The sequence below is a fragment of the Sapajus apella genome, unplaced genomic scaffold, assembly GCF_009761245.1.
Source record: "Sapajus apella isolate SASKATOON/1434 unplaced genomic scaffold, GSC_monkey_1.0 scaffold43, whole genome shotgun sequence".
Lineage (NCBI taxonomy): Eukaryota > Metazoa > Chordata > Mammalia > Primates > Cebidae > Sapajus > Sapajus apella.
In genome coordinates, this window is record NW_022436983.1 from 17,921,786 (window position 1) to 17,934,205 (window position 12,420).

At 55.6% G+C, this 12,420-nt stretch overlaps 1 protein-coding gene across 1 annotated transcript in view; it reads right to left on the reverse strand.

Annotated features, from left to right (window-relative positions):
- Positions 1-4,944: 4,944 nt before the first annotated feature.
- The window catches only part of RUNX3 (RUNX family transcription factor 3), a 31,887-nt gene continuing 24,411 nt past the window's right edge, over positions 4,945-12,420 (reverse strand). Inside the window, exon 5 of the mRNA XM_032300863.1 lies at positions 4,945-7,982. Coding sequence (XP_032156754.1) covers positions 7,438-7,982 — 545 coding nt within the window. The 3' untranslated portion in view covers positions 4,945-7,437. The remainder of the gene's footprint in view (positions 7,983-12,420) is intronic.

The window sequence follows — 12,420 nt, forward strand, 5'->3', positions numbered from 1 at the left end:
AAACTTAAACTCAACCTTTTCAGTGACTGCTCTGCCTTCATCAGGACTGGGGTGGAATTCTGTCCTTGTTTCTCAGGGTTTGTTTTTTTTTTATTTTGTTCGTTTTCAGATGGAATCTCACTCTGTTGCCCAGGCTGGAGTGCTGTGGCATGATCTCAGCTCACTGCAAACTCTGTCTCCTGGATTCAAGTGATTCTCCTGCCTCAGCCTCTGGAGTAGCTGGGATTACAGGCATGAGCCGCCATGCCGGCTAGTTTTTGCATTTTTAGTAGATATGAGGTTTCACTATGTTGGCCAGGCTGGTCTCAGACTCCTGACCTCAGGTGATCCTCCTGCCTCAGCCTCTCATAAAGTGTTGGGATTCCAGGCATGAGCTACCACACCAACCTCAGTTTTTTCATCTGTAAGATGGGGATAATGATAATGAATACTTTAATGAGCTGGGTTAAAAAATGGCAAAACATTTAGAATAGTGCCTGGCATAGAGTAAGTATTAACTATTATTATTATTCCAGAGATAAAGAGAAGGCATCAAACCCAATGTGAGGATATCAAAGAAGACTGTCTGGAAGAGGTGCTGTTTCAGCTAATGACAGATGAAGTAGTTCTTGCATGATCTTGAACTCCTCTGCTTGGATATTTATCAGTCTAGAAGGTTAATAAGCTATACCCTGACCAAGTGTGCTCATTTTAGAAAACTATAAAGAAGAAAACAGAAAACAGCCATAATCCCATCTTTCCATTGATTTCATTCTAGATTACTTTTATCTCTATTTTTAACTACATTAATTGATAACCTGTATATACAGTGTGAATCTGGCTAGAAAAATATTTATTTCTGGCCAGGCACGGTGGCTCACGCCTGTAATCCCAGCACTTTGGGAGGCTGAGGCAGGCAGATCATGAGATCAGGAGATCGAGACCATCCTGGCTAACACAGTGAAACCCAGTCTCTACTAAAAATACAAAAAAAGAGCCGGGCGTGGTGGCGTGCACCTGTAGTCCCAGCTACTCGGGAGGCTGAGGCAGGAGAATCGCTTGAACGCAGGAAGCAGAGGTTGCAGGGAGCCAATATCACACCACTGCACTCATTTCACCCTGGGTGACAGAGCGAGACTCCATCTCAAAAAAAAAAAAAAAAAAAAAAAAGAAAGAAAAAGAAAAAAAAAATGTTTATTTCTAAAATGTATTTATATATTTATGGAAAATAAAGATCTGAATGGAGAGAAAAGCCTAAAAAAATATTAACAGTGGTTATCTTTGTAGGCAGGGGATTATGGGCTATTTTTCTTGTGTGCTTTTTGGTAACTGTCTATTTTCCCTCTCATGATTATGTATTAGTTTGTGTCACTTTAAAATGTCATTTAGTCTGGGCGCCGTGGCTCATCCCTGTAATCCCAACACTTTGGGAGGCCAAGGTGGAAGGCTTGCTTGAGACCAGGAGTTCCAGACCAGCCTGGGCAACATGATGAGGCCCTGCCTCTAAAAAAGAAAATCAGCCAGTTGTGGTGGTGCACACCTGTAGTTCTAGCTCCTTGAGAGGCCGAGGCAGGAGCATCACTTGAGCCCAGGAGCTGGAGGCTACACTGCACTCCAGTCTGGGTGACAGTGAGACCCTGTTTAAAAATAAAAACTAGAAATATTATTTAAAATGTAGTACATAGAACTCAGGAGCCACGGATGCGGAGTCTCATAAGCTTTATATTTTTAGACCATGAAGGAGAGTGGGGTAGCTCAGCCGGACTCCGAGAGCCCCAGACCCACAAGTCTGAGAGGCTGCATGTGACCTCCGGTGCAGTCAAACGGTCCTTTAAGGAAACGGAGGCAGGATGTGAAGTGGTCAGGAGGGACAGGGCAAACTGGGTGATAAGAAAGACTATTGTTAAGACCGTGTCCCCAGTGGCATACTAAATGCCACTAACCCTGAGGGACGGAGAGACATTTATAAGTGGGGTTTGGGGCATGGCGGCCTTCCTGTGACTTTGGCGCCAGTGTTGTCTAAGATGCCTCTTAGCTCCTCCTTCTGTCATTCTGCTCGGGCTTCACCCTCCTTTGCCCGGACTCTTTTAGTCGCCTGTGAGCAGGTCTCTGTACCCTCATCCCCAGTCTGCACCATCATGGTGCTCCCCTCCAACACACACGTGTCTGCTTGGCTCCTCCGTGCCACCGACCCCTGGCACGGCTCCTCCCCCACCACTGCTCCGCTTTCCCCACCATCCTCCCAGCTCACAGTCCACCTGGACTTTACACGTGGGATTCCCTCCTGACACTTCTCTGCTGGGTCCATTCCTACTCCTCTTTCCATCTGCTCTCGGGAGAGGGACGCCTTCTCCGGGGAGCCTTCCTTGTTTGCCCTGATCCACACTGGGTTGGCACAATCTGTTTTCCTGTCTGTCTGCCCTGTGAGATCCCCGAGGGCATGGTGTGACTTGTTCACCTTGTTCTTGGTGTCTGGCTCCTGAGGGTGGGGTGGGGCTTTGTGTTTGGTGAATGAGTGAATGAATTCTAGCCAAGGCCTCCAAGACACCCAGCCCTAAGAGCTGAGTGGGATGGTGAGGCCCAAATGGCGTTCTTGGACACCAGAGAGCCCACACTGCTTCCATCTGTCAGGGTGGGCACAAAGGAGAGTGGTCCAGGCCGGCTCCAGGGCTGCTGCACCCCCCTTCCTATGATAGGTCCTCCAGGCCAGGGCAGGCCCTTTCTGTGGGTGAATATAAATGTATAAAACAAACAGCACGTTCTTAGCTGGAAAACTAAAACTAGGAAGCGTGGGATCCGGCTCCCCAGGCTCCCCCAGCTGCTGGACCACACAGGTATGGCTGCGGATGTCGGGGCGATGTGGCCCCTCGCCCCTCCCAGCTCCAGAGCCCTCATGGGGAGGAATGAGGGGCATTCTGGATTTCCGCCAGAAACAGTTCATTCTCCACTCTGGCCTCCCTCCTGCCCCTGTCCCATTTGACAGCTCATTTCATTTACGACCCCAAAATGAATTGACCCACTGAGGTGTATTCTCTACTCACGTGGCCAAGCTGGGGTGTTCGGTGTGGCTGAGAGCTGCCCGCTGGGCCACGCTGGGTGGGGGGCAGGTTTATGGGGGTACCATCTAGGAGGAATTGGGGCTGAAGAGGGAGGCAGGGCTGGGTCTCCATCCAGCCCTGCCCTCCCAGTCACATGGTGCTGGCTCCACCCCCCACCATCTCCTCCAGCCCTCACCACTCCACCACATGGGTATGCACCATCTCCAGCCAGCGGCCCCTGCCAGGACACCTCTTTCACAGCATGAAAGCCAAAGCCATCCCCATGGCCATGGCCCAGCAGTGGCCTGCTCCCAGGAGCCAGCAAGATGGGTCTGTCTGGGGCCACTTCACCCCTCAGGAGGCCATGTCTGGGAGCCCCCAGGTTGCATCCAGCTCTTTGGGTTCATCACTGGGCCAGCCTCAAGCTGAGGGGGCTGGAGAAACTGGAGGGACTCAAAGTCCAGCCTACATCGACGGGACCCCTAGAGCCTCCAACGTGAAATTCCGGAGTCCAGGGGCTCTCACACTGTGGAAACAATGGCTTTCTCAGCCTGGACTGGCTGCTGCATGTCCTAAGCTCCTGCTGGTGGCTCAGGGGACAAGGGTGAGGCTGGGCCCAGGGTCCAGGAGGACAGGGTTGCAGGACTATGAAAGTCAACCCTTCCTTCAGGCCAGGTACACCCCTGTCCCAAAGCAGAGGATCATGGGACGTGGCATCCTACTCCACACCCAGCACACAGCCGGTGCTCATTTAGCGCACGACCTAAAAGAGAGGCTCAGAGAGGGAGAGGGACCCCTCACTGCCACACAGCTCTGGAAGGAAAAACCTTCCCCCATCAAGACCTTTCCCAGACCTTTTTGGGAATGAATCACCTCAGGTTGGGAAATTCTTCTTAGTACCTAACCTGAATTCTTGCTGTAACTGAGGCAGCCTGTCCTCACCCTTGTCCGAAGGGGGTGATGTCCACTCTCTCCATCTGCTGCCCAGCAATGCTCAGCCCTGCCGCCACCTGCAGGCCACTGTGGCTACTGCAGCGCTTCCTCCCACAGCCCTGAGACCTCAGGCAGGCTGGAGATTGCTCTGGACCTTGAGTTTCTGGTTGGCAATTTAGGTGTGCTGATTCGTGTCTGCTGGGGTACAGGTGATAGAGATTTGAGTCAGGGACTCTGGAGGTCAGCTCCTCTGGAGATCAGCTCCTCTCCCATCTGCTGTGGCACCAAAGTATGTCCGGTGAGGAGGGGCTATCATTCCCTACAAAGTGACCCCCAAATAAACATAAATAGAAATAGCGGGAGGGGGGCTTTCAAGCCAGGTCCCCACATCATCACACCCATGCTACCAACATTGGAGTGTGGTCCCAGTTCAGCCACGGACAGCCCCAGGGAGACATGGACCCTGATGACACTCCCTCTTTGCACCTCAGTTGTCTCATCTGCAAAATGGGAGCACTGAAGTGGCTGCTCTCTCCCAATCCCCACTGTTGCTAGCTTGCCACAGATCCTGAAACATGAGGCTCAGAGGAGAGCTCTCACCCAGGCAGCTGGACTCTTCCTCTGCCTCTGCTTCCCCCCAGAAATCTGAGTCTGGGGAACAGGTAGGAATTCTTCCCAACATGGCTGGGAAGAATCACCGCCTGCTCAAGATTGGTGGAAGGTTTGGTAGCACTTTGAAGACCTATTTGATGCTCTCCTGGGGTTCTGCCCATACAGCAGGAGGCTTCACCGGTGGGCTATCCTGTGGCAAGGGTGGTCTCTGTGGCCATTCCTGAAGAAGCTGGAAGCAAGGAGATGAAGGCGCTGGGTGTCTCTGTTCCTGCCCCAGGTCCTGCCCAGTTCCTCCTGGGAACAGCAGGAGGTCTCCATCCTCTCCCATCCCCCGCCCCACCTCCATGCATAGCCCTAGAAGCCTGGCACTGGGCTCCTTCAACACATCTCAGACTTATATTATTGTAACAAATCAGTCCAAATTCCATTTTACAGTTAAATAGTACAGAAGACAGTTTACTGTACAAGCAAGTTGTGCATCAAAAACAAACACGAAGCAAATGATAGTGCAAAGCAGTTTCCACCCTGCTCCATCCTCTCGCCAGCTCTGGGATGGTTTTGCATCAGATATGAGTGCAGCAAGTGTCACACGTCAGCATGACAATATGTCATAAAAAGATTGGTACCCACTACTGACAGGCTCACAGTTATATTGTATCAAAACATCTTCCTTTCTTCCTGCTTCCTATATCAGTGTTTGCCTTTTACAACTTTAAAGCAGCCTTGTAAATAAGGACCTACTTTTACCAGCCCGGGCTGTCTGTACCCACTTTGGGCCTTACAAACAAAGTACGGCTGCCATCACTTTTTGTCAGGGGATGGGGGATGGGGTAGGAAGAGCAATTTATTTCCCATCCCTGCTTCTCCAAGGCTTGAGGATCAGGAAGGGGTAGTCATCTGGGATGAGACTACAAAGTGCTGGGCCCTGGGAACCAATGGTGCTTCCTACACTGACCCAGGACCAGCTACAACCAGAAATCAGGAAGGAAGAAAGTACAAGGATAATGGACTTGTAGCTGCTTCCTAAGTAAGGGTGGAGAGGCACCCTGGGTGCAGGGAGTCAGCAGTTGTTTTGAAGAGATGGAGACTGTTTTTCCAGTGGGGACAGGCCAAGAGAAACTGCAGTAGGAGGGACTGGAATAGGATCACCAGAAGGACTGCCTAGCCTGCCAGTGTGTCTCTGGTGTATGGTTCTAGCTGTTGTGACAGATTGGGTGGGGGCAGTGCTCTCACAGAGGCAACACTGAGGATCCTTTTGTAGGGCAGATTTCTGCATCCATAGAAAGTTACAAAAACCATGTGCTGCTAGCCTTTATGAGTTTCCTGTCCTTTAACACATTTTCTAAGCCTTTCTAGGGCCAGAGAACTCTGAGAATCCACGTGCCTGGCCCTAGGGCAAGGGCCCACATTTCCATTTTGCAAAACTCAGGGGCAGGACTTCACCTCAGAATGTAGTGGGGCTGAGATGCGGCTGGCATGCCCTTATAGTGCTTCTCTTCTGCCATGCAAAGCCAGTGCTCCCCACCTCCTGCATCCCACCCACCCCAACCAGAACACCCGCACAGCCTCCTGGACAGATGTCCCAGAGCCACAGGGGACAGCGAGCCCAGCATCTCACCAGCACTTCCCTTGTCCTCCCAGGGGCACCTGTGGTGCAGGCTGCTGGGATGCTGCCTGGTAGGGAATGTAGCCCCTTGAGGAAGTACTGAGACCCTAATGACCCCACACTCTCAGGAGGCAGCTGGGGGTTGGTGAGGGGGAGGAGCTAGGGATGCTGCTTATCATCCCGGAGCTACACTTGTTAAGAGACCTTGTGTTTGAAAATGTTAGATTAAGCTTCTTTTTCTAAAATCAGTTTTAAAAACTTTTTTTGTTGTTCAGGACTGCTCGCTTTCAGAGCACAAAATAGGCTAAAGACAGGCATGTGTCAGGATGCAAGATTTGGCCAGGTCCTCCAGGGAGGCTTGAAGGATGGGGCGCAGCTTGGCTGGACCTAGGTGGGACAGGAACGCTGATGTCTGACCCCAAATGATCCCTCACCTCAATGACTTCTGCTAGGACCTATCTGACCCCCCTATTCTCTCCACAAATGAAAATTATGAGACTGCTTAGGGGAAAGGGGATCCCCCACCCCCAACCAAGAGAACAGAGAGTGGATGCCTTGGGCTGGTAAAGTGCATGGAGGAGCCAGTCTGTAGGGGCCTTCCTGGGTTTAGGGAGCTGATGCCCTAGACTCATCTCTGGTGCCTGGGACCCATGCGTCTGGGGGAAAGCCAACTGTTAGGAACGGAGGGGAAGCTGGGCTGGGGGCACTGGCTTGGATGTGTTCTCATCCCATCTCTGCCAGCAACGTGCAGGGTCCTGCCCCATCTGTACAATGAGGGGAACCCCTCTCAAGGGTGGCAGGGGTGGGAAACACTTTCCAGTTCTGACTCCATTTGTGTAAATACAGAGGGCGCTGGACCCAGGGGGTGCAGGGGTGGGGATGTTTCCTGGGGCCTGAGGCATATCCTGTGGGCCAATGCTGCCTCTCTCTGGAAGAGAGATGGCCTCTGCCCCAGGAGACACGGGCCCCATGCAGTACTGGGCATAGTTGGAGACAGTGAGGTCCTTCTGGGGAGGTGGCAGGAGGCTGATGAGACAGCCGGGATCTGGGCTGGGGGCAGTGTCCCAGGTGGGGCTGTTCCCCACACCTCTGTACAAGGATGTGCTGGACAGGTGCAGTCAGACACACCCACCAGCTGGAACCACCCTGGGACCGAGACCACGCTAGAGTGCAAGTCCCATTCCTGCCCGGAGCCTCGGAGCTGGCCCGTCACTGGTCTCGAAGGTTGCTAGGGTCCCCACCTCCCTCGGGAGGAGTCCACTGGGGCGGTCAGTAGGGCCGCCACACGGCCTCATCCATGCGGCCCGGCGTGCTCAGGGCCGTGGGCGAGTTGCTGTGGCTGCCGTCGGCCTCCACGCTGTCACTCTGGCCGCCCAGGCTGGGGTTCATGAGGTTGCCGGTGGCGACAGAGGCAGCGCTGCTGGTGCAGGAGGCCAGCATGCGGGTGGGCGAGCGGTCGCCCCCGCTGCTGCTGCCGGCCACCATGGAGAACTGGTAGGAGCCGGAGGATGTGCCGTAGTACAGGTGGTAGGGGGACGGGTTGGCCTGGAAGGGCCCGCTCTGGTTTTGCGGGGCCCCCGGGTAGGGTGGCGGGAGGTAGGTGTGGTGGAAGCGGCTGGTGGCCGGCATGCCTGCCACGCTGAGGCTGCTGATGCTCGTGCCTGAGGGCGTGGCGCTGTAGGGAAAGGCAGCCGACATGGCCCCGGGGTAATGCATCCTGGGGTCCGGGAAGCGGCTCTCCGTGAGGGCTGGCAGTGTCGGGAAGGAGCGGTCAAACTGGCGGGGGTCGGAGAATGGGTTCAGTTCCGAGGTGCCTGGAGGACAGCAAGGAAGAGGTCAGTGGCAGCCCGAGACGCCCCCAGGAGGCCTTCCTGAAGAATGACCTTGGGCTCTGGCCAATCTAGGGGACTCAAGGCCCACCTAGGAGACTCCTGGTTCTAGACCTCACTCCTGCCCTAGGCTGCCCAGGGCCTCGCCTGCCAGAACTTGGAACACAGATCCGCTGGGGAGCAGGTGGGAGCTGCCCTGGGCCAAGAAGGGCCATGGGAGCCTCCCCGCCAGCAGCAGCAGAAGAGGGGGAGGACCTTTTCTTCTCTTTCAATCCTCCTTCCGGGGCTGGACGTGATAGCTCATGTTTGTAATCCCAGTGCTTTGAGAGGCCCAGGCAGGTGATCACGAAGTCGGGAGTTTGAGACCAGCCTGGCCAACGTGGTGAAACCCCATCTCTACTAAAAAGAAAAAAAATTAGCCAGGCATTGTGGTGGGCGCTGGTAATCCCAGCCTCTTGGGAGACTGAGGCAGGAGAATCACTTGAACCCGGGAGGCAGAGGTTGCAGTGAGCGCTGAGATTGCGCCACGGCACTCCAGCTGGGGCAACAAAGCAAGATTCCATCTCAAAACAAAACAAAAAAATCCTCCTTCCCAGCCTCGCAGAGGAGAGGCCTAGGATGTGGGGGTGGGGCGGCGCTGAGGGCGGGGTCAGCTCAGGTCTCCCAGCAGCCCCCCAGGCCCAGGTGGTGCCTCTTCCCACCCATCTGTGGTAACAGCTGACAAAGCCATGGATGTGAAAAGGGCTCTGAGGTGAGGCTGGGAGTTGGAATCCGCTTTCAAATAAAAGAAAATGGAGGCAGAGAGAGCAAGACTGAGTCTCTCTGTGGCAGAGAAAGGACTGCTACTCATCACACGGCCTCTCTGCTGGGGACACACGTGTGAGTGTGTGTGTCCACACACCTGCATAGAGAAAGGACTGCTACTCACCACACGGCTCTCTGCTGGGGACACACGTGTGTGTGAGTGTCAATGTGTGTGTATGTGTGTGAGTGCGTGAGTGTATGTGTGAGTGTGTGCGCATGAGTGCATGTGTGTGTGTGTGAGTGTGTGCATATGCACAATGCCACCTGCCTTGGCAGCAAAGTGACACAGCAGTCAAACTTGGGGACCGAGACCCTGGCCTGGTCACAGTGTCCAGCCCAGACCCTGCCCCTGCCCCCCCCAGGAGCGTGGCTTCTCAATGGGCTCCAAGGCAAGGGTGTTCCAGCACCTGCCCGATTGTCATCACAGACCTCCAAAACCTCAGTATTCTAAGGGCTCAGGGACTGAGTCTAACACCCTTGGTGGGGAAACTGAGGCCCAGGCAGGGTGAGGCACTTCCTTAAGGGTCACATAGCACACTGGACCTGGCACACAATCCTAGGGTCTCTGGTCCTGAGCCCCAAAACATGCCTGAGAGGGAGCTATCCCGTCTTTGAGGCAGCACAGTATCAAGGCTTACTATGCAGCTTCTGGAGCCGGACAGTTATCCTGGTTTGGACACCTATTAGCTGTGTACCCTTGGGCAGGTCACTTAACCTCTCTGTGCATCAGTTTCTCCATATAACACATGGAGATGATAACATTTCATCATGATTCAGTTAATACACATCAAATACTTAGAATGGCACCGGGCACAGAGTAGGGGTCCGTGAGGCTTTGCAAGGCCACTGTGGCTGTGGTGCCTCTTTCTCCGGGTACCCAGGAGAACTGGCTCCTTCAGGGCCCTGCTGAGATGAGGTCTTGGTGCAGGGCCTCCCTTGTACTCTGGCAGCAGGGGGAGGCAGAAGAGCCCCCAGCAGTGGTCCAGAGGTGCAGTCTGTCCGGCCCAGCATCCCCTGTCTCACCCACCAAAGGGTAAGGGCTGGCGCTGGCTGGGGTGGGCTCTGCCTGCCATGCCGAGGCTTGGCTGAGGATGGAGAGCTCTGAGCGCCTGAGCTGCTGTGTGGCTTCAGCCAGGACTTGGAACTTCTCGGGGCTTTGGGGTCCTCCCAAGTCGGCAGGGGTATGTTTCCCTCAGCAGCAGACTCTGGCCCTGGGCATGGATCAGAGCGGAGGGACGGTCCTGGCTTGAGGTAAGAAGATGTGGGGACAGCAGTCTGGGTGGCGGGGGCCTTCTGGGACATCCGGGACTCTCCCTAGGTCACTTGGCTCTCCCTGCCCTTTGAGGCCGAGAGCCTCTGAGGCGCCTGGCTGCCGGTTTTCATCTGGGGAGCCCCTCAGGGGGAGAGGTCCTGTGGCAGGTGCCAGGTGGGGTGGAAGTGGGTGCTGGCCGCCTGTGGAAACCCCATTCTCAAGACGAAGGAGACACACAGGGACCCCAGGATGCAATAGCAGGACTGCGCCCCTCAGAGCTCACTGGGCTGCCGGACGCTGGGCTGGGCCTCCCTGGACCTGCCACTGTCCCCTCCAGCCTCTCTCCTCAAGGCTACCACCCTTCCTCTAGGGTGGTGGGGGAAATACCTGCCCTCAGCACCCCCTCAGGCTCCCCAGCAGCTTCCTCGGAGCTCCTGTACCCCCACCCGGCAGCCTCGCAGCCCCAGGAAACCCGAGCTGCCCGGGCCACTGTCGAGCAGCCAATCCCAACAGTGGAAGGAAATGTTTATTTTCTTCTCCAGATTGCCCCGGCTGCTGCATGGTGGCTGAATGAGCCCTTTCAGCTGTGAGAAGCCCCCATTGTGGGCGGCTGCGGCTGGGGGCTGGGGCTGGGGTATGGGAGGGGCTGGGGTCTCTGCACTGCTTGCCAGTGACCAAGGTTGGAGGGTCAAGGCAGTTAATAGGCACTGAAAGAAGTGGTGGTGGGGTGTTCCGAGGGGGATCCCCAGGAGGGAGCCTGAGGGCGGGGGCATCTCTGTGAGAGTGACTTCCCAAGCCTGGGCCTGTCAACACCCCCTCTTTGTCAGGGACCTCCTTCTCCCCACTTCACAGATGAGAAAACTGAGGCTAAGTTTAAGTGACTTATCTAAGATCACACAGCCAATGCCTGGCAAAGCCTGAGTCCCAGCCGGTCCACCTGACAGAGTTCACACTTCTGCCCTGTCCTGGGTGTCCAAGGCCCTTTCTCTCACCCAAAGAGGTTGGGCCTGGGGATGGAGAGGCCTGGCTGACTGTGGCCCAGTGCTGTGGGTGGCTAGTGAGGGACTGGGTGAGGCCTCAGGAGGAAGCAGCCAGAGAAGCAGAGGTCAGCCACTGCCCCGCACAGGCCAGAGCCCCTTTCCTCCCAGTCCAGGGTGTGAGCAGCAGCTGTGCCTGCTGTGGGGCTAGGCCTGGCCCTCTGGGGCTGGATGGAGGTGACCACACCTGCCCCAGGCTCCTGCAGGCACTGATTCCCAAGCTGTATCCACACATCGGTGGATGGGCAGATGGGGGCTCTCGTTCCATGGGGGCTGGGGGACAGGAAGCCACTGTTTACCCCACCTCCTGGATTCTGGCGCCCTGGCTAGGCCCTGATCCCCTGGCCTGGCTCTGTTCATGGCAGGGAAAGGCTGGTTCCCAGGCTACCACACCTCGACAGATGCTGGCCTGTGGGCGGCAGGAACAGGAGCAGCTATAGGGCAGGGGTGGGCATAAGCACAGCATTCAGGGCTCCTTCCACCATCTCTTGAGCGCAGACCTCCAACTAACGGGCTCAAGAGCTGAAAGTCTCAAATGCACTAGCTCCTGGGCTCAGAGAGGCTGGGCCTGGGGCTTCTTCTGACCTCGGCGTCTCAGCAGGACCACTGCTGGAGGTCCTAAGTCCAGGCCAGAAGGGGAGGGGTTCTTTCTTCACACTGAGGGCCTGATCAAGCTCCTGGCCACTGCACGATGCCTGGAACAATGTCAACAGAGGGACCCAGTCGGACCCCACCTCAGCGTGGCAGCCCTGTTCCAGGCCCCTTATCTGTCCCCTAAGAAGTACAGAAAGTCCTTGGGAACACATACTATGGAGACTCTGGACCTGGTCACAGGTGGGCTATGTGACCCAAGGGTGGCTCTGAACCTCTTAGGCCTCAATTCATTCATCTGCCAAGGAGTTCTAACCAGGCTCTGGGAACTGAGAAAGATACAGGCAGGGCCTGTGACAGCAGCCAGCCTGCCTGCCTCTGTCCACCCAGCCACCAAGCACCCTTGGCACCCCACCTGGCCCAAAGGCCAGCCATGCACACAGCCTCCCACGTCCCAGCTCACTGACCAAGAGAACAGAGGAGAGATGCAGCCCGCAGTCGTTTGGCGAGCCCCTCTTATATGCCAGGCAGCTTGATACTCCAGAACCTGCCTGAGACCCGGCTGCTATCCGTCTAGGCAGTGGAGACAGACCCTGCTCAGCCTTCCCTTCCACCTCAGTTCCTCCTGTTTGGGAGGAGGCTCTGGGCAGGGTGGGAGACCTTTCCCAGGAATGCTATGTGCCTCTGTAGGGCTGGAACGTCACTTAACAGTGTGCAAAGTTTGTGTGAGTGCAGTAAT